Raw genomic sequence first — 22281 nt, 5'->3', positions numbered from 1 at the left:
TTCTGCTCCCAGTACACATCGGCGACTGAATGTCTGTTGCTGGGCAGATGTTGTGGCCAGTGGCTATCCATAATTGCATAGCTACTGCCAGTTTTAGTGGTGCAGATCCTTACCATTGGTGGGCTCAGGCAAGTTTCCAACCCACATTTTGGATAAAAGGAGCATAAGACGTCTTATATTCGAGGTCACATTCCTAGTTGTACTTTATTCGTGCTGTTTGCCTCGTCATTTTCCTCGTTTTATTTATATGTTCAGTATGTGTGGGTAGGTGGTTGGGGCGGAGGTGGTGATGTGCCTTAGGGGAACCCGCATTTAAAATAAACATTTGAGGAAAAAGACAAGGAAAATTGCATGAGTAAAGTGCAAATGACATTGAAAATAACACACAGAACCAAAAGGATAACTCCTGCAGCCATTTGAATGATCATCTTTGAGGAGCCAGTTGAAGACCTAAGGACAACTCCTGCAGCTGACCAGCACCAACTCCAGTGAAGGCCCGGGGAAGCCCTGCTCCTCTACCTGATCTCAAGAAGACCCTTGTCGTTGCTTTGAGCTTTTGACCGGTGGAATCAACTAGTCTAGACCCCTGCTCAAGGTTCCGTACCTTCTGAGCCTTCAGATGTTTCCCTGGACCAATTGATGGATTGATCAGATCTGTCTTGGGCTACCTTGCTGCACCCATCACCATTCCCAGTGAACCATGGAAGTTGGAGGATCTTCAACTTGTACACAAGACCTCTTTGAGCCTTCTTGCATTAACGGAAGCCATGCAGGACCGGCTTCTTTGTTCGTCCATTGAAAATCACCTGTCCCTGCATGACTGTGGTCACTCGCATTAGAACTAGTCCTTCTTGCTGCATGAAGGTGTTGTGAGGTGGTCTGCTCTGCAGAAGTCTTCATTGTGCAAAGGTACAGCACTGGGAAAGGCTCTGCGCTACCGAAACAGACAGGCCTGGAAGTCCCGCGCCCAATTACAGAAATAGGTAAGGTAAATGGCAAAGGTCTGTTTTATTAGTAATCCAAATAAAATGGGGACAGCAATAAAGACCCAAGGTCTCCAGGCGCCCTTCCTTCTCCAGCTTGACAACGGTTTAAATGTAGAAAATATGTCACAATTGATGCCTCATTACAATCTTATTCACAAAATTCTACAGGGATTTGGGATTGGTTAAGTGATTTGTCTACATATATTATGTGTAGGTGTTAGTTGCTTCATTGGTCGCAATGTATCCAGTGGCCCCACCTCGAACCACCCCTAAATTGATGAGCGTATGAAAGACATAATCGTAACAACAAATTATTGGCTACTGCAACAGTTGCAAGATGGCATCTTTGGAGAGCGTTGATTGGTTGGCATTGGCTTTGCCAATCTTGGATACTTGGCAGGTCAACACATGAGCAGAAATAGTGGTAGGTGGAGTGACATAAAGGAGCTGCTTTTCCATTGAAGACGCCATCCCCGATTCCCTAAACCTCAAGCCAGGATGTCTAACTTTGAACTTGGCCTTGCCTGGCACTTCTTGTTTTGAGAACTTTTGGGGAGTTGAGGCAGGTGCATATCTGTGTCTGGCGCTAATGAATGAACACTGTTCTCTTGTTACGTGTCACGTGTGAGGAGACCACTTTTGAGTTATTCTGCTTGGCTTTTATTAGGATTTTAGCTCATATTAGTATGAGTGTCATTACCCTCTCTGGTCACTGGAGACTTGGCAGAGCTATTCTTCATGCAATTTTTTGCTTTTAATTAGCCGGAACCTGGCACTCAAGCGTTTTGTTTTTTACTTAATCCAAGAGAAATATGCCTGGCTCTTGATAATTCTCTTCTGTTCTTCTTTAGACCTACCCAAACTTCCCTTTTCTGCCATAACCTCGGGAGGTAGCCGCATAGCCACTGTCTGGTCTGTGCAAGTCTGTGTTTTAGCAAATTCAGCAAATCAAATCTACCTGCAGCTTCGAGTCTTTTTTTGGTTCTCCATTCACTCTAACATGGTTTTGCCGTCCATTTTATCCAATGTGGCCACTCATTCACGTTGAATTTCTGCGTTAGGCAAGCTATTTATCTTTATCTTGTGTTTCGGCGTGTACATTGATTAAATGTTTCTAGTGTCTATTGAATGCAGGTAACAATCTTCATGTCTAAATGCACGTTTGACCTTATGTCTGCGTTTCTTCATGGTGGGTGCATATTTGCTTCATGTCTCGTGCATCTACGCATCTGTTTGGCAGTGATGTCACTTGTTCTCGTCATCTTTATTTACACCATGTTCAGTTTATCTTTTTGCAGATTGATCTCTTCTTCGATGGTTCCGGGATAAGGTTGTAAGGGTTGTCGTAGCGAGTAGCCTTTCGTGCTTGCAGTATTTAGGCGGGGAAGGGCTGATGCAATGAATTACGTACTCCTCTTGTTTCTACGGTATGGGACGGGCGTTATGAATGATGTATTAATTTGTCTCTTGACAATTGTTTCTTCATTTGGGTATTTTGCTGGAAGCTGTCTGGAACAGATTCTTAAGCACTCTGACCGATTGAAACTAAATCCTGCGTCCAAAAGTGACCTCTGCATACACAACCCATGGACCTTCTTCGATGGAACCAAGCACAGAGGATTGTGTCACTAACGGAATCCGGAATCTCAGCAGTGGTCCCTGGAGAAATCTGAGTCAACTGGATAAGTTGATATACCAGTTTCTGCCCCCCCCCCCCCCCCCCCCGGCCCTCCTTGTTCTCTATAGGGTTACATGGACGTAAAGTCCTGTGTTTTTGATTTAAATAATCATAACCACTGGCATCGTCAATCTCCTAATAATCCTACCTGTGAAGTGTAACTTTGGAACTGGTTGTTTTTGTGTACAAGGCCCCAAACTATCTAAAGGGCTGGAATTTATAAGCACTAGGGAAGCCATTTTATTATTTTTTAACATCTTTTCTACTACTCGTGCATCTGATTACTTACCTGTTTTGAACTGGTTACTCAATCATACTCCCTAAGGGTGAATGTATATTTCAAATGGATTGTGTCCTCCAACGTATTCCTCATCTTAGATGTATTCCATCCAGCTTTAGCTGCTTTGGAAAATTTTTCTCGGCAGAGGGCGCCGTGTGTCGATGTCATCGAGTCGATGGTCCCTCGAAGGCCTACGTTGAGGGTGATGTCATCGGGTATACAAGTAGCACGCGCGGCACCCATTGGCCTCAGTTCCATTTTTCCGCAGTACATGTTGCTTCTGAAACTCTGCGTGCCTCTAGTAGTTCTGTGATGCAGTAAATTGAAGATATTCGGTATGTCCTCGTCATCGACCCCCGACTACGACCCTGCGATGGGGATTCAAAAAGTGTAAATCCTGCAAGGCCTGTACGAAGTGTCAGGCGATGACGGGAAGGCCTTGCGAGAGAGGAAGAGAAAACTGCAGGTAGGTCGCAAACCCGACTGAAAAGCCTCTAGCGTCGAGGTCCCGTGAGGAGAAATCTCCTTGATGCAAAAGGCATCGGTCTAGGTCCCGAAGCGATTCTCATCGCTCTTAGTCTTCGATGAAAAAGTCCAAAAAAAAGACGCCACCGGTCACCTTCCGCCTCGTCCTCGGATGAATCCCCAAAAAGGATGAAATGCCCCACAAAACATTCTTCCTCCGAAGAGTGGGAAGCATTCAGGGTAAAAATGATGAGGTGTTTGAAAAAGCTAAGCCTCGGTCCGCGCCTTCTTCGGAAGCAAGCCAGGAGCGTTATTGTTCCGACACTTGCGCGCACTCGAGCGTAGGTGATCGAAGGAGGAAGGATCGGGAACCTTCCAGGACGCCAAGCAAAAAAGACCGCTTAAGTCGAATCGACGGTTCAAGGTCACCAACGCCATCTGAAACCCGACGTACCTCAAAGGGCAAGTCTTCGAAGAGCGCCGCAACACCCTCGAAGCCAGCTCCATCGACGACCACTATTTCGTCGACCCCGAAGCCCTCCGCGCATAATATTCCAAAGGCTCCAGCTCAGCCAGAAGCTGTAAAAATAACAGCAAAGGCTGTAATGCCTTCAGGTTCCACTGATGCACCTCTCCCACCTCTCCCAGAAAAGTTTTTTAAACCTCTTCCAAGGAAAGAATTTTTCAAATCCTTAACTTCAATATTTGAAGAACAGGAGAGATCTGATGAGGAGAATGTTCCTTTTGGACTGGAATATGGCACCCCAAATGTCCCAGAATGCCTGATTTCAGAGGAAAGCAGGATGAGGGACCTGGTGGAAACCTTACATAATGCAAGTGGCATTGATACTTCGCCTGAAGCAGATTTTGGCAGGCCAGAACCAGGGGAACATGCCAGTCCCTCATACCGTCAACTAATGATGAAGGTGGTCGATTATTTAGGATGGGCTAGACCACCAACTCAATTCATCCAGGATGATCTGACCGATATATTGGATCATGGTCCCACTGAAGATCTGATTTTACCCTTCCATGTAGCCTTGCAAAATAGGGTGGCCAAAAATTGGGAGACTCCGGACTCTGTTCCACCGGTAAATAAAATCCTGACTTCAAAATACCGTCCTTCCAGTAGCGACCCCGATTATCTGTCTAAACACCCCACTCCCGAGAGTCTTGTTGGTCCAGGCAGCCACAGCTTCAAATAAGGTGGCATACCCTTCTATCCCTCCGGATAGGGACGACCAGCGTGTGGATGGTTGGGCACGCAAGGTATTTTCAGCCAGGAGTATGGCGTTAAAATCGGCCAACTCCACATGTGCCTTGGCAAAATTTTCATAAACTCTGTGGGAGTGCATTGCAATGGCGGCGGAGCACATACCAGAAGGGGATGAAAGGGAAGGATTCCTAGCCATTGTCAAAGATGGAAAGGAGGCCATGCAGGAATCCCTTCAGTCTGGATTGGACACTGCAGATAGTGTGAGCAGATCCATGGGCACTAGCACAGTAATGCACAGATTTGCGTGGTTACTGAAGTCTGGTTTCGCACCAGACGTGCAAAACCGTCTTCTGAACATGCCCTTTGACGGGTCTCACCTTTTTGGCAAGAAGGCTGACGAGAGTCGTGAGAGGTTGCAGACCTCAAAAGTAGCTGCCAAATCTTTAGGAGCTGCTATTAGACAACCTCAGCCTTTTTGTGCGTCGGGACATTCATGGAGGGGACAATCCTATTGTTACTATTCCTCATATGGAAAGGTGAGAGGAATGGCCAGTCAAAGGGGCCATAGAAAGGCCACTCGTGGTGGACGAGGAAAACCTGCAAAGCCAGCTCCAGCTGCAGCCTCTTTGCCATCAGCGGCCGCAGCAACCGCCACAAAACCACTTTGAGGACTTGCATCACAAGACACCTGTGGGAGGCAGGCTGTCACAGCATCTGCAAGAATGGCGAACCATTACTTCAGATGTTTGGGCTTTAGAAAGCACTGGATCATCTGAAAGTCACCTGCCACTTCCTCCACAGCTGGGCTTCTCCCTCAATTTCAAGAAGTCACAAATGACACCTTCCCAACAGATCCAGTACATACGGGCTGTACTAGACACATCCTTGGGAAAGAGATCGCCTCCCGAGTCGAGGGCTCAAGCCATTCTTCAGATGGTTTCCAAATTCCAAAATGCCCAAAATCTCCAGGCCTATCCCCACCCATGCCTTTCCCACACCACTTCTTAAGGTTGCTCGGCCTCATGGCATCCTGCATCGTCCTAGTGCCAGAGGCACGCCTGAGGATGAGATCCCTTCAATGGGCTCTGAAGACTCATTGGTGCCAGTTCTCAGGTCAGATGACGGATTTTCTTCAGATTCCGAACAAGGTTCGGCAGGATCTTCTCTGGTGGACTTGCACAGAGAATATTCTAAAAGGAGAACAGTTTTGGCAACCATGGCCAGAGATTACAGTAGTGACGGACGCCTCACTCGTGGGGTGGGGAGCTCATGCCAACAATCTGACAATCAGCGGTCGTTGGTTTCCATCGGAGTCCAAACTACACATCAACCTTTTAGGGCTGAGAGCAATCAGACTAGCGCTGAAGGCTTTTCTGCCATCTGTCAGAGGAAAAAATGTCCTGATAATGACGGACAACACAGTGGCCACGCATTATCTAAACAAAAGAGGAGGTATAGGGTCACTACCTCTGTGCAGAGAGGCAATGCAGCTATGGTATTGGGCAATTCAAGAAGGAATCTCCTTAACAGCAGTTCATCTAGCCGGGGAGGAGAATATGACGGCGGACGCTCTGAGCAGGCAGAGCATGGTGTCCCATGAGTGGGAACTGGCTCAGGAAGTGAGTCAAGAGATCTTCGCCCTTTGGGGAACCCCTCAAGTAGACCTATTTGTGACCGGAATCAACCGGAAGTGCAAAAAGTATTGCTCAAGGGAATTTCCCCCGAGAGGAGCCCTAGGGGACGTGTTCGTAGCGGAGTGGAACTTCCCACTATTATATACGTTCCCTCCGATTCCCGTCATTCCTCAGGTCATCAGGAGATTGAGACGGTTCGAAAACCGCATGATCCTATTTGCCCCGGATTGGGCCAGGAGAATGTGGTACCCAGACCTTCTAGACATGTCCATCTGTCCTCCATTACATCTTCCTCAGAGAGAGGACCTTCTCTCACAAATGGAGGGCCAGGTTCTCCATGCAGAGGTCAAGACTGTCAACCTTCATGCTTTGTATCTGAAAGGCTGAGATACAAGGATTGGGACCTTCCAGTTGACATCACGGAGGTGTTGCTTTCGGCAAGAAGGCCAGCAACCAAATCTCTATACCGTTGCCGTTGGAAAATGTTTCGCAACTGGTGCAGAGAAAAGAATGTTGATCCTTTTCTATGTTCCATTCCGGAAGTGTTGTCCTTCCTCTTGTCCCTAGCACATAGAGGTCTAAATGTTGGGACCATTAAAGGCTATCTTGCAGCGCTTTCCATTTTCAAGCGCTCTTCGGAAGAATGCTCCTATTTCAAAATTCCTTTAATAGTAAAATTCTTAAAGGGACTCACCAATGTATTTCCTCCTTACCCCCTTCCAAGTACCAATTTGGGATCTCAATCTGGTTCTAAAATTCTTAATGTGTGCCCCCTTTGAACCCCTGCACACTTGTCCATTAAGATTATTAACATTGAAAACAGCTTTCCTAGTTGTTTTAACATCTGCAAGAAGAGTGAGCGAATTGCAGGCACTGTCTTCTGGGCCACCCTATACTGTGTTCCATAGGGACAGAGTGGTATTAAGGGTTAAACCTTCATTTTTACCTAAAGTTGTGTCCGATTTTCATTTAAATCAGAAAATTGTTCCACCCGCATTCTACCCTCCACCTCATCCTAGTAAGGAGGAGGAAAGATTGCAAAGGTTGAACCCCAGAAGAGCTTTAAGCTTTTACATTTATAGGCTTCCCAAGCTTAGAGTGGATAATCAACTTTTCATTGGCTAGACCGGACGGAAATTGGGTCAATCGGTGTCAAAACAAAACAGATCAAGTTCGATTGTGCTTTGCATTTTTGAATGCTACTGAGGGCAGGCAAAGACCCACCAGAAGGCTTATGGGCCCATTCCACCAGAGTCATTGCCTCTTCGACAACCCTTCAAAGAGGTGTTCCCATAAAACCCATTTGTGAAGCAGCAACTTTGTCATCGCTGCACACTTTTTCAAAATTCTATAGTCTGGATACTTCCCAGTCTAAGGAGCTTGCTTTTGGTAAAGCAGTGCTATATTATAACGCTGACCTGGCTCCCACGGAGGCGCTGGTCTGGTCTGGGTTGCTGTGGCCTCTTCAAGCGTGATGCGCAGAATTCGGACCACCGATTGAACAGGACCCCCAAATCTTGCTTGTCTGGCCCGTAGGAATATCCTTCTGCAGATGAGAAAGGGGATTAACTGTCTGCTGAATAGTGTGCTTGCTCCCCCCTTTCCCCCTTCGTTCTTCTCTGATTCCTCCAAAACCCCCGGTTTAAGCTCACCTTATGGTTTGGAAGGATGAACTCTCCATCCTGCTTCTGGTGCAGGGGCGCGCGTTCGTCCAGTTACTTCACTGGTTTTCAGAATGGCGCTGGCACATCCACTTGACTTTTCTGAGCGATACGCCGTAAGTATGAAGATGCAAAAGTTCAAGTGTGAGCCTCCTTTCATGTTGTTTTTTCTGTCCTTTATTTCAGGTGCAGAACAAAGGCGATGCGTTGAGGGGTTAAATTGCCGGTGGTAAAATCAGGTGAGTTAGTGATGAGGGCGACCCCTCTAAATGTCTTTATAATTCCCCAGTAATGTCTTTTGTCCTTTCCCCATAGGGGCCGGGGTGCGGTACCTGCCAAAGATGCGGCGCCGACCCGAGATGTGGAATGGTTCACCAAGAAAAGCCGGTAAGTAATATGGCTGAAAATTCGGCTTTCCTCTTGTGTTCCCTTGCTCACCTTTTGTCTCTTCTTCTCTCCCCTAGGTGCAGAGATGTGGCGACCGGTGCTGAGAGCCGCGATGGAGCCGGGCGGCGTCTCGGGAACAGGTGAGTGAAGCGCGGCGCTGCAGCGAGCAACGCGGTGCTTTTAAATGGAAGTCTTCCTTCAGGAATGCTGGCGTGAAGATTCCGGATGCAGGTAAGAAGGTTGAATAAGTTCTTGGTTTTCACCTTTCTCTTCTCTTATTCCCTTACAGGTGTTCCAGGTTCGAGGCGGGCGTGGCTGGAGTCCAGGTGCAGGAGCAGACACGGTGAGCGTTCAGCTGCTGGGATGCAGAACAACGCGAAGCACGTGTGGCTGTCCGGGCGTGGCTTAAATAGCTTTGGAAGAAGTTCCAGGTGAGTATTCTTCCACAGCCCCACCCAAGTAACAAAATAGTTCCTTCAGAAAAATAGTCCCTCCTAAGCCTCATTTGGCTTGGTTCTTCATGCAGCATGGTCTGCATCAGGTGAGTGTGCAGCAGGGTCTGCTTCAGGTAAGTGCACCAAACACTTCCCCTTATGAGCCTGGCACCTATGGCGCCAGGACTGATGCCCAACATGAGCCTGGCGCCAACGGCGCCAGGACAGAGTCCTAAGAGCCCCTATAAAGGGCCGCTGGGCTTTTCCCCGGGGCCGTGATGCCTGCTCCCGGGGGTGCTGGGCCTGGCCTGGTGCTCCGGCGGTAGGCATCATGACATATATTCCACCTTTTATAATGGTATCAAAAATCTACTCCCTCCTCCGGAGATTTTTCTATACTGCTTTGGCAGTCTATCTAAGATAAGGAATACGTTGGAGGGCACAATTCATTCCAAGAACAAGTTACTTACCAACTGGTAACGTTCTTTCGATTGGATGTTCCTTCAACGTATTCCTCATCGCCCTCCCATCCTACCCCTCTGTAGATTTTCCGGGTTATTGCCACATCAACTCTTGCAAGGCTGATACCTGACTACCGGCACAATCTACACAGTAGAGCAAGAGGGGGAAAAACAGAGCTGAGGTCAACGGGCGCCATGCGTGCTATTTGTATACCCGATGACGTCGCCCTCGACGGAGGCCTTCGAGGGACCATCGACTCGACGACATCAATGCCCTCTGCCGAGAAAAAATTTCCGAAGCAGCTGAAGCTGGATGGAATACATCTAAGATGAGGAATACGTTGGAAGAACATCCAATCGAAAGAACGTTACCAGTTGGTAAGTGTGATGCTGGAAATGCATCGGAGGGACAGGGCCTCTGTATCTTTGTCCTTTACTGCTTTTTATCGTGTTCTGTCGTTTTTTCGCGCAGGAGTTCATGTGGGACTCCTGGCGGTGCAGCTCTCTTTTGGTTTTGGTGAAAAGACCCATAGGATGCCCTTATGGCACCTATGGGTAGGGTTGCAACCCTGTGCCCCTAGTGTATGTTTTTGGGCACCTGTGGGTGGCCCACAGAGCAGGGTACGGGCTGGTGGCAGCTCCGTGCTGAAATGACTGGTGCCCTTAGCGTCCTCCATTTTGGGATGCCCAGGCCCTGTCATTGGAATCAGTAGATTCCTGATGGAGACAAAATGGCCCCCATGGCCTCTTGCCGTCCATCGCCTGTTACCTTGATCTTCCCGAAGTCCCGGGAAGCCCTGCCTCTGTCCCTTCCCCCTGACTGGCTGTTGGGTGGAAGTTCCATATATGGTAGTGTGGGGAAGTGCTGACCAGACTGGTTGGAGCCTTCCCAACAACCGTATGTTGTGGGTACGCCTGTGGGTGGGACCTGGGTGAATGGAGTGTGTGACCATTACGCATTCTATGTTGTGGGTGTCTAGTATCTGGTGGTTGACACAATGACTGAGACAGCCCTGCCCGAAACCGGTATGACTGCAGTATGAAGTGATGAATGGATCGGTACTTGTCCCAATACACAGAACTTGTTGTGAGTGTCTGGAGATAAGTGACTGGCCTGAATGCACCGTGTGCCTTATTGCCTGCCTGCCTGCCTGCCTGAATGTCCTTAGTCGTGATCGGATGCTTGAGTATGACCTAGCGGTCTGAATGGGAGATCAACAGTATATCTGGGGACCTCTCGCTGCTAGGAATCGTGTTCAGAAGCCGAAGTCCACTACGACGAGTAACTGGAGTTAAGCTTGACCTTGAAGCCCTGCTGGACTAGAAGAATTGCTGTTGCTCTCCTGCACAATCTGAAAGCTGCTGTGCCCCCAAGGACTGACCCAGAGAGGACCTGGTAAGGCGCCCTCTTCCCGAGCTACGAGGGAACATCGTGCACCAGCAGACCTTTGCCAAGGCTCCCTGGTAGACAGACCTTCGACAGGCTGCCAACCCGAGACTGGGACCGCCGCGGAATCACAGAGAAGCGCCAGGACTGTTGTCCACCACTGTCGACGACCGCAGTCGCCGACTGGAGCAGCCGTGCTCCTGTTTTGCCTAAGAACTTCATTGATCCCAGGTCGCTCTCGTCCGCATCGTCTCCGCTGTATCCTGCTGGAGAAGGCATGACAGTCGACGCGCCGAGGAGCATCTGCCAGTGGGTTTCCCGCCACCCAAAGACCACAGACGGAGACGACTCAACGCCTTTATTGGGCCACAGTTCTTCAAACTCTTTGCAGTCCAGAACTATCGACATCGAGGTGCCCTGCACGCCTCTTCCTTGCAGGACGTTTACGCTGCCCCGTCAATGAGCACCGCTAGGAACGACGCAGCCACTTCACCGCCGTAGCTCAACCTGTTCTCCGTCGGACGTTCGACCCGTGACTCCTGCCGTAAAGAGTGGGCACTCAAGAGGGGCCGTTGATTCTCCGACGAGGAATGCTACAACACCAGGTACTTTGAGGGTTGCAGAACTATTGGTAAGGTCTAGTGTGAACAATATATGGACAGTGCTTGCATCTTTATTCTACAGGTTGCCCAGGTGGGGGATCTCCACACAGAGCTGTGTTTAACGGTAGTGACCAGTATTCCGTCAATTGTTCAACCATCTTGCTTTCCTTCCTCTCTCTACTGCTGGTTTCCTCTTTATTGATCCGTGTGACATTTTACCGTTCAGTTGATGCATTTTAATGAGATCTAATAATCATTGTGGTACCACTTTAGAACTGTATATATTTACCATTGTTGATTTTCCGAGCACACAGTGCGTTATTGTGATATTGTATATACCTTTTGAATACTAATTATATAAAGACTGTGTTTTAACTGATACAGTGTGCGGACATTCCTGTGTGGGTGCTTGGGGACTACACTGTACTTAAGAACCAGCCCGCATCACCTCCTGAGAAGCTAGGCCTTGATTGCTCTACCATAGCTACCAAATGGAGAATCTTGGCTGGGGTCCTCTGTGCCTCTCCTCTACCATATAGAGAGCAGAATTACAGACACCCCCCACCGGAGTCTTTACAGTAAGTAACTTGTTCATCTGTTTTATAGTGTTGGTGTGGCAATATTTGACTAGAAAGGTTTACTTGCTTGATGTGCGTTTTAAGGGCCTAATAAATGTATATTTGTGTACTTGCCTAACTGGAATTATTGGTGGTGTTCTGTGTGGAGTCATTGTAGCCCTAGACCACTCTCGCGACCATTCTGAGGCAAAGCCTTGCCGCTCTGCTACCTACTTTGATTTGCCTTAAATCTGTCTTCCCTGTTCACCATAATAGGGTGGCTGCCCAAAATCCTCCCCCATAGTTGATTTTGGAAGTCCAACTTATGAGAGAGGCTTCAACTGAACCTGGGATTTTATTTTTTTACAAAAGTGTCCTGATATTTTATCCACAAACATAGCATTTCAATGTGCAAGAATGTAATTAATAGATACCCATAGGGACATGGAGGAGGTCATGGATGAGAAAGCATGGTCAAAGGTTTGCTTTGGTATTAGCAAAGTATCAATAAATGCATGCTTCAAGCTTCTACAGACTAGCGTTGTACACAGAGTTTATACTACCCCCCCAGAAATTACATCTGATGAACGTGGCACTCACATGTCCGAGATGTCAAGAGGAATCAGCAGGATTTTGGTATATGGTCTGTGCCTGCTCCACGATCGCTCGTTTTTAGCATATTATGATCAGGAAAATCAATGACTTACTAGTTATACAGTTAAAGTGTATTCCCCGGATCTGCTTGCTAGGTGTGCCACTGGCAGCAAAAAGAGGAAAAATACAAATAGGATAGCATCCTTTTCTGCTCATGTTAGCAAGGTGGCACATGGCCATAGCTTGGAAAAGCCCCATGGGCTCCCTACTGGTGCAATGGTTATGTTAATGTTAAAGGACATTTGTACCGTGCACTTATCACCACCAGAGTGGTCCCCTGGTGCTCTGGCGGTTCTGAAAGAGGAGGGGAATTTGAGTTAGTGGGACGAAGCAGGAAAAGTGCAAGGGAGCAGTGATGTGCTGTTGGCGGCCTCAGCCAGGTGGGTCCGTTTGCTAGGCCTGGGGTGTTTGCGGCCGTAAGTCGTCACGTACTGTTGTGAAAGACTGTGTGTTTTTGTTTTGTTGTGGCAATGTAGTGAAGTTTGTGCGGTTTGTTGTGCTGTAGGTTTTAGTTGTGTTTGATTTGGAGTTTGAGAGGTGTTTGCAGAAAAGGAAATTGGTTAGTAGGGTTGGTTAATTTGCATCTCTATCCTGAATTGAGGCGCTCGGCTTGCGTAGTCTCCCTTGATGCGGCTCTGTCCTGATCTGGGTCCGACTGGCATATAAGGTTCCTTACTCCTCTGGCCCCCACCTCTAACAAGCTCTCTCATAGCTCCCCTTATCCTCTCTTCCTGCTCCTGTGGCCTGCCAATGTCAACCTCTCAGGTAGTGTGGTGATTGCCAATATCTCGACAATTCCACACCACTGTGGTCCCTGGCGGTAACTAGGGGCAGGCGAAGTGTTGGTGGGATTTTCTGGGGTAGTTGACTCAGTCTCCGTGCGTGCCGCCTGTGTTTAGTGTATCCGGAGTCACCCGTCCAGGTGCCGTGAGAGTTATCCTCTTGGGTCGGGGATGTTCGTCTCCTTTCCGGTTTAGTCATCCTTTTTCCGGTTTTGGTTTCCATATTTAGTCTGTGGTATTGAAGAGCCATGTTTTTAGTGATTTCTTGAATTTTAGGTGATCTTTAGTGTTTCTTATTTCTTTTGGGATGATGTTCCAGATTTTTGCGGCTAAGTGGTAGAAGGAGGTGCCTCCAAGTTTTTTCTTAAGGTATGGTTTGATGGCGGATTTCGTTGTTTGATCGGAGGGGTCTTGTTGGTTTGTAGAACGTTATTTTCTTTTGTTGGAATTCTGCTCCTTGTCCGCTGATTGCCCTGTGCGTTATGCACATTGTTTTGAAGGTGATGCAATGTTTTACTGGGAGCCAGTGTAGTGTTTTTAGGGCTGGAGTGATGTCGTCTCTTCTGGATAGTTTGAGGAGTAGTCTTGCTGCTGCATTTTGGATCCGTTGCAGTTTCTTCAGGAGGTATTCTGAGGTAGAGGCTGTTTGCATAGTCGATTTTTGACATGATTAGGGTGACGATGGCGAGTGTTTTGTGCGTGAAGGAGAGGAAAGGTAGAATTCTTCTTGCCGTGTGGAGGAGGAAGAAGCATTTCTACACTGTTGCATTTATTTGTGGTTCCAGGGTTAGGGTGCTGTCCATTAAGACTCCCAGATTTTTTACTACCTTCGATGGTGCTGGTGCGTTTTCCATTTCCGTAGGCCGTGGGATGGTGGTTTCGTTCTCTTGGTCTTTGGATACGATCATGATTTCTGTCTTTCCTGGGTTGATTTTCAGGTTGTCGGCATCCATCCAGTTGAAGACTTCTTTTAGACAGTCGGTTAGGGTTGAATGGTTGGCAGTTGTGGTTGTTGATTGGAAGTTCCTCTTGCTTTGGTGATGTAGGTAGGGGGTTATTGCGTCGGTCGTCGGTTTGTTGTGTGTGTTGGTCATCCTTCTTCTACTTGCTTGTGTTAGGTTGTTTGATGTTGCTGCTTCTAATGTTGGGTTGGATTTCCGTGGTGGCCAGTTGTCTGCGAGGTATGGAGTTGGGTAGAGGGATTTTTTTCTTCTCTGAGTTGCTTCGGTTTGTGTTCCTGTCTGTGGGGGTCCAGTCTATGGTGGTTGTTCTAAGTTGCTGTTCTGGAGTGTTTGTTCTTTCATCTCTTCGTCTTTTCTTTGGAATGGGTCGTTTGCGTGGCATTGTAAGATTGAGAGTTGTTTAGCCTTTGTTTGGTGACATCTAGTTGGTCCTGCTTTGGTCTGGTTCTCTTGTGGCCGTGTGGTGTGGTGTCGGGTGAGGTGATGTCCGCTACTAGTTTGGGCTCCGTCTGTAGGTGGTATTCCGGCTGGGGTTGGCAACTCGTTCAGTCGCTGTCCTGGGAGGGGAAGGGGGGTGGTAGTAGGGTTATTAAGTTGGGTGTTATCGGTGGCTCTCTTTACTGTCAGTCTCCCTGAGCGTGGTTCACTGTGGTGAGCAGGCTGTGTGGGTTGGGAAGGGTATATGCTGGTTGGAGGCGGCTTGGACGGGCGCAGCTTGGACTTTCGCCTAGTGATACGAGAAGCCCTAGTCGGAGTGACCCCCACCGTAATTCACTGTTGACTTGAGAGTTAGCTAAATTTGCGAGTGAGCTAGATTTGAGATACCTGTATAGTGGGAGAGAGGCCTATCAATGCAGTTTGGAGAAAACACAATGCAATTTGGGCACAGAGGCCCTGCTAGCAATGCAGTATGGAGAATAGACAATGCAATTTGGGCACAGAGGCCCTGCTATCAATGCAGTTTGGAGAATAGTCAATGCAATTTGGGCATAGTGGCCCTGCTACGTTTGAGACACCTGTATAGTGGGAGAGAGGCCTATCAATGTAGTTTGGAGAATAGACCATGCAATTTGGCCACAGAGGCCCTGCTATCAATGCAGTTTGGAGATTAGACAATGCAATTTGGGCATAGTGGCCCTGCTACGTTTGAGACACCTGTATAGTGGGAGAGAGGCCTATCAATGCAGTTTGGAGAATAGACGATGCAATTTGGCCGCAGAGGTCCTGCTAGCAATGCAGTATGGAGAATAGACAATGCAATTTGGGCACAGAGGCCCTGCTATCAATGCAGTTTGGAGAATAGACAATGCAATTTGGGCATGGAGGCCCTGCTAAGTTTGAGACACCTGTATTGTGGGAGAGAGGCCTATCAATGTAGTTTGGAGAAGAGACCATGCAATTTGGGCATAGAGGCCCTGCTAATTTTGAGACATCTGTATAGTGGGAGAGAGGCCTATGAATGTAGTTTGGAGAATAGACAATGCAATTTGGGGTAACGGGGGGTGATAACATTGGTAAACATTGGTTTAGCCTAGTGGCCAGGTATCTAGGGTAGAGCTGTACCTCTCCCCAACCCAAGCCACCCTACCTTACTGGTCCTTGTAGTTGCTGGTTGACGGCTGGTCACTGACTTCCATTGCGGACACCTGCTGACATTTCCGGACGCCGCCTCTGTTGGAGCCGCCCTTGGCCTTAGGGCCCTTAGCCGAGGGCTGCACGGGCAGAGGGCTGCCCTGGGAGGACCAGTGATAAAGGTCGAGGGGCCTATCAGAGCGGGGGTAGACGGGTCGGGAGGCGGGAGGGAGGGGATCAGGAAGAGTGTGTAGAGGTGGGGAAGGACGGCAGCCGGGGGAACGGAGGGCCTGGGGGGGGGTTTCTAACTTCTTGGATGGCAAATGGGAGCAGGTGCAGGGAGCGGGTCGCTAGACCAACGCTGCCTAGGCCACACAGCCAATCAGGGGGTGGTGGGCGGGATGGGAGGCGGGAGGGAGAGCTGAAGACCAGGAAGCGGAGGCTGGGAAGCTCGGGGCACAAAGGGCCTGGGGGCACTTTAATACCAAAAAAACACCAGAAAAGGGGTCGCACACAGCAGACTGACTCACCTGCTCCTCGGCCAACTGCAGAAAAAACTATGCTACACGAGCAAAGGTTGGACGATGATTCCGAGGTTTATGGTGATTCCATCGGGAAAAAAAAGTAACGACAAACCAAAGCATCTAATAAAAAGCATCGAATGCCAAAGCATCGACAGATTATCTTTTACATGTAAAAGTGCCATTCCATCTAAACCAGTCCATAGAAAATATAAATGGACTGGTTTCAATGGAAATGCACGTTTACATGTAAAAGATAGCATTTCAATGCTTTTTTTTTTGTAACTTTAAAATGTTACATGGACCTGTCCAGTGCTGACATTTCGGTACTGGCCAGATCCTTGTAACGTTTAAATTTGTTTTGTATATGGGGGGCTCCCCACCCACCCCCCAACCCTAACCCTTAATCTATCCCTATCCCTAGCCCCAACCCTATCCCTAGCCCCAGCTCCAACCCTAACCCTAATGTAACCCTTAATCTAAACCTAGCCCCAATCCTAACCCTATTCCCTAATGTAATGATGGAATGGAATTTCGTTGCATATAATTGGATGGTTTGGTATTCGATGCTTTGATGTTCGATGGATTGACCAGATACCCGATTCCGAGGATCTGGAACTGCAATGGGGCACTCTCCTCACGGATCTACAGACCTCCCTGTATGACTTGCCACCCTGAGGCCGAGGAGATGCCTTGTGTTCAAACTGTTAAAGATACTTTTGGTTTACAGGAAAAGAGTGGTTCGCTACCAATACAACAATGATCGGGGGCACCATTTTGGTGGTACTGGGGACAACCGCTGTAACAATATTGGAGGGGGATAACAAGATACAGCTGTATAAGTCACTTCATACATCGGAGTTAGAACAGGGAAGGGGGAGGGCGTGGTAGGAAGGGGCGGACTGTCATTGTTATATTTTTTCACCTTGTTGTTTTAAAAAATGTAATAAACAGATGTTACAAAAAAATGAATAGATACCCATAATTGAGATATGAATTACGAGCAACATTTCCTAACTTATAAATGCTTTAATTGAATACTCAATATCTTTTTTCTTTTCCTTTTTAATTCAGGTGCTGATGAATTTTTTGACCCAACTAATGATGCATCGAGCATGAACACTTTCACAAAAAGAGATATTGTCTTTGCTAAGCTCAATTTCCAATTGCAAGGTGGCAGTGTCACCTTATTACACAGAAAAGGGCATGAAACACATGAAACTGCGTTCATGCAGCTGGAATTTTCAGGTAAAGTCATTTTTCTGAATGTAGGAATACTTCTATTTACAAATTTGAATGGGAGGAATTCACTCATGAGAGAAGGTTGTGCCTTTTTTTAAAAATAAAATTTTGGTGAATGTTTCTATGGCATACATCGCATTCAGAATGCACAGACATAGAATGCCATTGCCTTTATAGCTAACAAGTGCATATTTACCCATAGGGTGTTTTTGCAATGCTCTCTTCTGTTAATCCGGACCAGATTTTATTTCATAAAACTCTGTAATGCTCTTAACCATTATCCCCTCCAACCACCTCTTTCGTTCACCCAGACTATTCTTGCACCATCACTTGAACCCCCCCTTTTTTTTCCTCTTCAGGGTGTGCTTTTGAATCCTCCTACTTAACCTATATCTATGGGTTTGTAAGTTTATATATCCACAGCCCCCAAGTCTTATCAAATGAATTGGTACATAGCCAGCGCCAATAAAACATATTATTTAAAATGCAGGCAATCGTCCATGTTTTTCAGCTGAGCATCCTGTGTACTTCGATTTTTGAGGAATATGTTTGTAAATTTGATTGACACGTCATTAATTCATTATACACTCATAAATAATCTCTGCGTTCATTTCTGTTTGTTTCATTGACTTCAGCAAATGGTTTTCAAAGATTTACTTATCAACAATCCTCTGAAAGTAAAGATGCTCTTGCAGCATGCGGATTGGAATCTGTCGGTTGGTGTAATATCTAGTAAAAAACTGTATGCACATCTTGTAAAGGAAAACAAAAAAATGGGCACTATGGAATTATAGCTCACTAAATTCCCTTGCAAGTTGCTTAGACAGGAATTCATGAGATTCCATTTTAATGTACTGGTCACGGGTCAAATCATGAGCATAAGGCAAGGTACGCAAGTGGTAGGGTTGAAATGCAGATTTTGTCATTTGGATTCTAGGGATGTTACACTAGAGCACCTTCTGACCCAATGCGTGGGACTTAGACCAGCACGCATTGAATACTTTCTGAAATATGTCCCCAACCCAGACTGTGTTAACCTGGAAACTCTCTGGAGATGCTTCACGGGTCGAGGGTTAAACTGCAACTGGCGGTGCTGCGTTTTTAAAAAAAAAAACAAATGTCAATTACTTGGCTGAGGTATGATTATTATATATGTAAGATCTGTGTAAGAATTGTGATGTATTTGCGACAGGTGTTGATTGGGTTAAAGAAATGTAGAACGAAACATTATGGGTTAAGGAAAAATCATGTCTTAAATTTCAAATGTACCATCGTGTCAAAAACAACAACTCAAGGACAAAGATGCTAACATTGTAGCAAAATTTTGCAAAAATATTTTGGGGGAAAATGTAAAGTGCCCGAGGAAGAAAATGTTATGTTACTTGTATTTGTTTTTAATCCATTGAAATTTTATGTATTTTTACTAAGATGTTTATTTTTTGTAAAGGTTACTGTGTAGCCAAAAAAAAAAAAAAAAAAATTCAATTTTTGGATTTCATTATTTTAACTTTGTGGGTTCCCCAAACCTTTTGCAGAATTCTACGCTTTTCTGCTTTTGTTTCTGTGACCAGAAGGACTTAATCTGAGGTTCACCGTCATTGCAACACATTTTAATGTACCCATAGAAGCCCTTATGTCTTACACGGCAGGAGTGTTTTTAAGTACCCAATGTGGGTCCCAGGGTGATTCTACTGACCTGTAAATGTGTAATGGAGTGGCAGTCGGCAGCTGTTCTTTTGTTTTTGCCAACTATGCTTGTAGCCCATTTTCTGCAATGGTAGCACAATGCACCTATATGGAAGACATTTGGTGTAATGTATATTTTTAAGTCCCACCCCCAGCCATTCTGATTTGTGACCTTTTTGTTTGTCTGGACCATAAGGCATTTTGCTAGTTTAGGCGGCTCATCGTGAGCCCACAAAGGCACCTGTGTTAAAGTTTAGACCAATGGAAAATGGTTTGAAGTCCCAGAGACCTGGGACTTCAAACCATGGACACCCTTTGTAGGAGTGCCTATGTTTGTGTGGGGGCGTTTCTGACCTGTCCTGATTGTTTGGGTGAATATGCCCATCTATGTGAGTCTCCAGACATTACTCAGATCTGTTCCTGAACTCACCTAAAGTGGGCCTTCAACACTTAATACAATTGTAGTGTTTGCGTCTGAAAATGGATTGATTGTTAAATCCTAGAAAGACCAGCATTTTCGTGCAGTCGAGGGGACGGAGAAGAAAAAGGCAGTGTTGGAGCATATAGGGCATGCCTATAGAGTGTACTTCCAATGTGCTCTATTTGGGATTCCCTTTAATGACCCAGCCTTCGTGTATGGACTTCATTCTTTCCTTAAACATAAAGCCCTACCCCTAACTAACCAGATGATCAAATTAGATTAATACATTTGGATATTTTGATTCCAAGATGACTGCGTTGCTGGGTGACTGTGACTGCCGAGCTCCCGATCCATGGGGCCCAAAAAGCACAGCAAAAGCTCTTGTAAGCCCTACCCAGGCTCGAAAACCAAGGCGCAGAGCTCCGATAGTCATCAGGCGAAGAGCGCAGCACGGCCCCCCTCCCCACCCCTGAGAGAAACAGAACCCGCGGAAGCAGGCAGTAATTTCCCCCGGCGGCCCGTAACGCCGGCATCACCGCATAGCAGGGGGGACATCGCGGCTGAGCCCAACGGTCCAAAGCGACCCAAGAGGAATGACGGCAGCGAGGCATGGAGCCGCAGTGTGAGACCAGAGTGGAGGTACCTGGTCTGCCGGCTCTCCCCCGTGGATCCGGTACAGAGCAGACCTCCAGCAGTCTCCCTCTGGTGAGCCCTAAGGATCTGGGCAGATACACACACGTCGAGTGGAGGGCCAGGAAAGCCCACACAGCCCCCCACAGAGATCATTGGCAGTCACGGCAGAGGCGTTAAGAATGGCAAGGCCCTGACGCAGGCTCGGCTGGTTGTACCTGCCAAGTAAGTGAGGGGCAAGAGAGACCTAGCAATTTCGAATCCGGTGTCATGACCACTGCTTCCAAGGAGTCAGGAGAAGCCCAACGCCCTTGGAAGCAGGCTCATAACATTCATTGCAGACGCCAGCAAGTCCCTTTAGGGACCTTTTGGGCCTTGTCCTGGCACCGGTGGTGCCAGGCTCATTGTGGAGACTGGTCCCGGCACAAGAAGCGCCGGGCTCATAGCAAATTCAGAAGTGCTTGGGTGGACCTACCTGCAGCAGACCATGCTGCTTCCTTACCAACAGGATGAAGTCTTCGTCCTCCTCTGGCAGGAACTACTTTTCTTCTGGGTGGGGCTGGAACCACTCCCTAGGACTGGAACTCTTTTTCTTACCTGGGCGAGGCTGTGGAAGAAGACGCCTAAGCACTTCTGTGCACTATTTAAACCACACCCGATTGGTGCCACGTGCTTCGCGTTATTCTGCATCAGCAGCAGGACGCTCACCGTGTCAGCTCCAGGGAATCTTCCATTCCAGCTCCTGTGAACGCGAAATCTCCGGATTTACCTGATGAGGATCCATTCTTCAGTCTTCAGCAGCATCTGCACAACAACAAAAACACAGATTAGAAGAGTCAAGGTCAGCGCTTCAACTTACCCGATCCACCGGAGCGTTTAAGGTATTCGCCGCACCCTTTCTCCGCCATCGAGCCCTGCAAAGACAAAAGAACATTGGTTAGTAACGTTTTGTTTCTGAACGGCTTACCTTTGCGACGTACGCTCCAAAGTCAGCTCGCACCGCACTCCGCTACCTGCAAGGCAAAGAGAGACATTAAGGTGCGTTTAAAGGCCTTGAACAGACTTTCTACTTACGTGCCTTCCTATTCTCCATCATCTTGTTCGCGCCTCGGTACGAACCTGGGCATCATCACCGGCGCCTTCATCATTCTCCATCTGAAAGCAAGAGATAGACATTAAGGTGCGTTGAAAGGCCCTGCACAGACTTTCTACTTACGTGCCTCCACGAACTTTGGCATTCTTTCGCCATCATTTCTTCTCAGCCAACCCTGCAAGAAAGGGACTTTAAAAGAGGACATTAAGGACTTGATATATGCAAAATCCGCTCGTGCAATTAACGGCGGCATCGCTCTCTACTTACCCTCTGCAATCAAGAGGCTGATCCCAAAACCAGTGAAGTAACTGGACCCAGAGCCCCTGCACAAGACGCAGGATGGAGAGCCCGGCATTCACCTATTTAAGACATCTCACCCTCCAAGTCAAGCTTTCGGTGAGAAGGGGGCCAAACCAGGGAGCCAGACGGACCCTACGCCTAACTTTGAAGACGGTTTCACCGCCCAGCCAAGACCCGCGCCTCCGAGGGAACCAGGTGAGCGTTACATCCGGCACCCGCTGTCCAGGAGCCTTGGGGGGGCCTTAGATCACCTCCTCAGAGCAGGCCCGTCGATCGGGCAACGAGAAGTTGGGGCGCTCTTCCATGTACCTGGTCTCAAGCAAGAGAACGGTCTTCGGGGACTGCTGGGAGATCAAAGGAAGTGTCTCGCCGACGCAGAGAGGGAGGAGAGCCCAGAAGACAACCCTGCAGCTCCTGGATGGAGCTCCGGACCCGTTAGAGGGAGGCGGGGCCGCAGCATCGGCCACCTGGCTTCAAACAAGAGCAAGGCCTCCCGGGATCACAGGGGAACCTGCTGATAACGCCCTGCCGGCACGGAGAGTGGTGCGCGGCAGGAAGATAGCCGTGCAGCACGGTGACACCAACAGAACACATACTCTGCAGGGCCTGAATAGAGCTGTCACCAAGTAAGCTCCAGAGCATAAGGCGGGGGAGGTGCTGGGGGGGCTCC

General features: G+C 47.8%; 1 protein-coding gene across 1 annotated transcript in view; it reads left to right on the top strand.

The window, feature by feature from the left end:
- The window catches only part of VPS13D (vacuolar protein sorting 13 homolog D), a 3263180-nt gene that overhangs the window by 285846 nt on the left and 2955053 nt on the right, over nucleotides 1-22281 (top strand). Inside the window, exon 13 of the mRNA XM_069610908.1 lies at nucleotides 17314-17487. Within this exon, the coding sequence (XP_069467009.1) occupies nucleotides 17314-17487 (174 nt within the window). The remainder of the gene's footprint in view (nucleotides 1-17313; nucleotides 17488-22281) is intronic.

This window comes from Ambystoma mexicanum, chromosome 8, assembly GCF_040938575.1.
Source record: "Ambystoma mexicanum isolate Mex_15411 chromosome 8, UKY_AmexF1_1, whole genome shotgun sequence".
NCBI classification, from domain to species: Eukaryota; Metazoa; Chordata; class Amphibia; order Caudata; family Ambystomatidae; genus Ambystoma; species Ambystoma mexicanum.
This window is presented reverse-complemented; position numbering and strand designations above follow the sequence as displayed.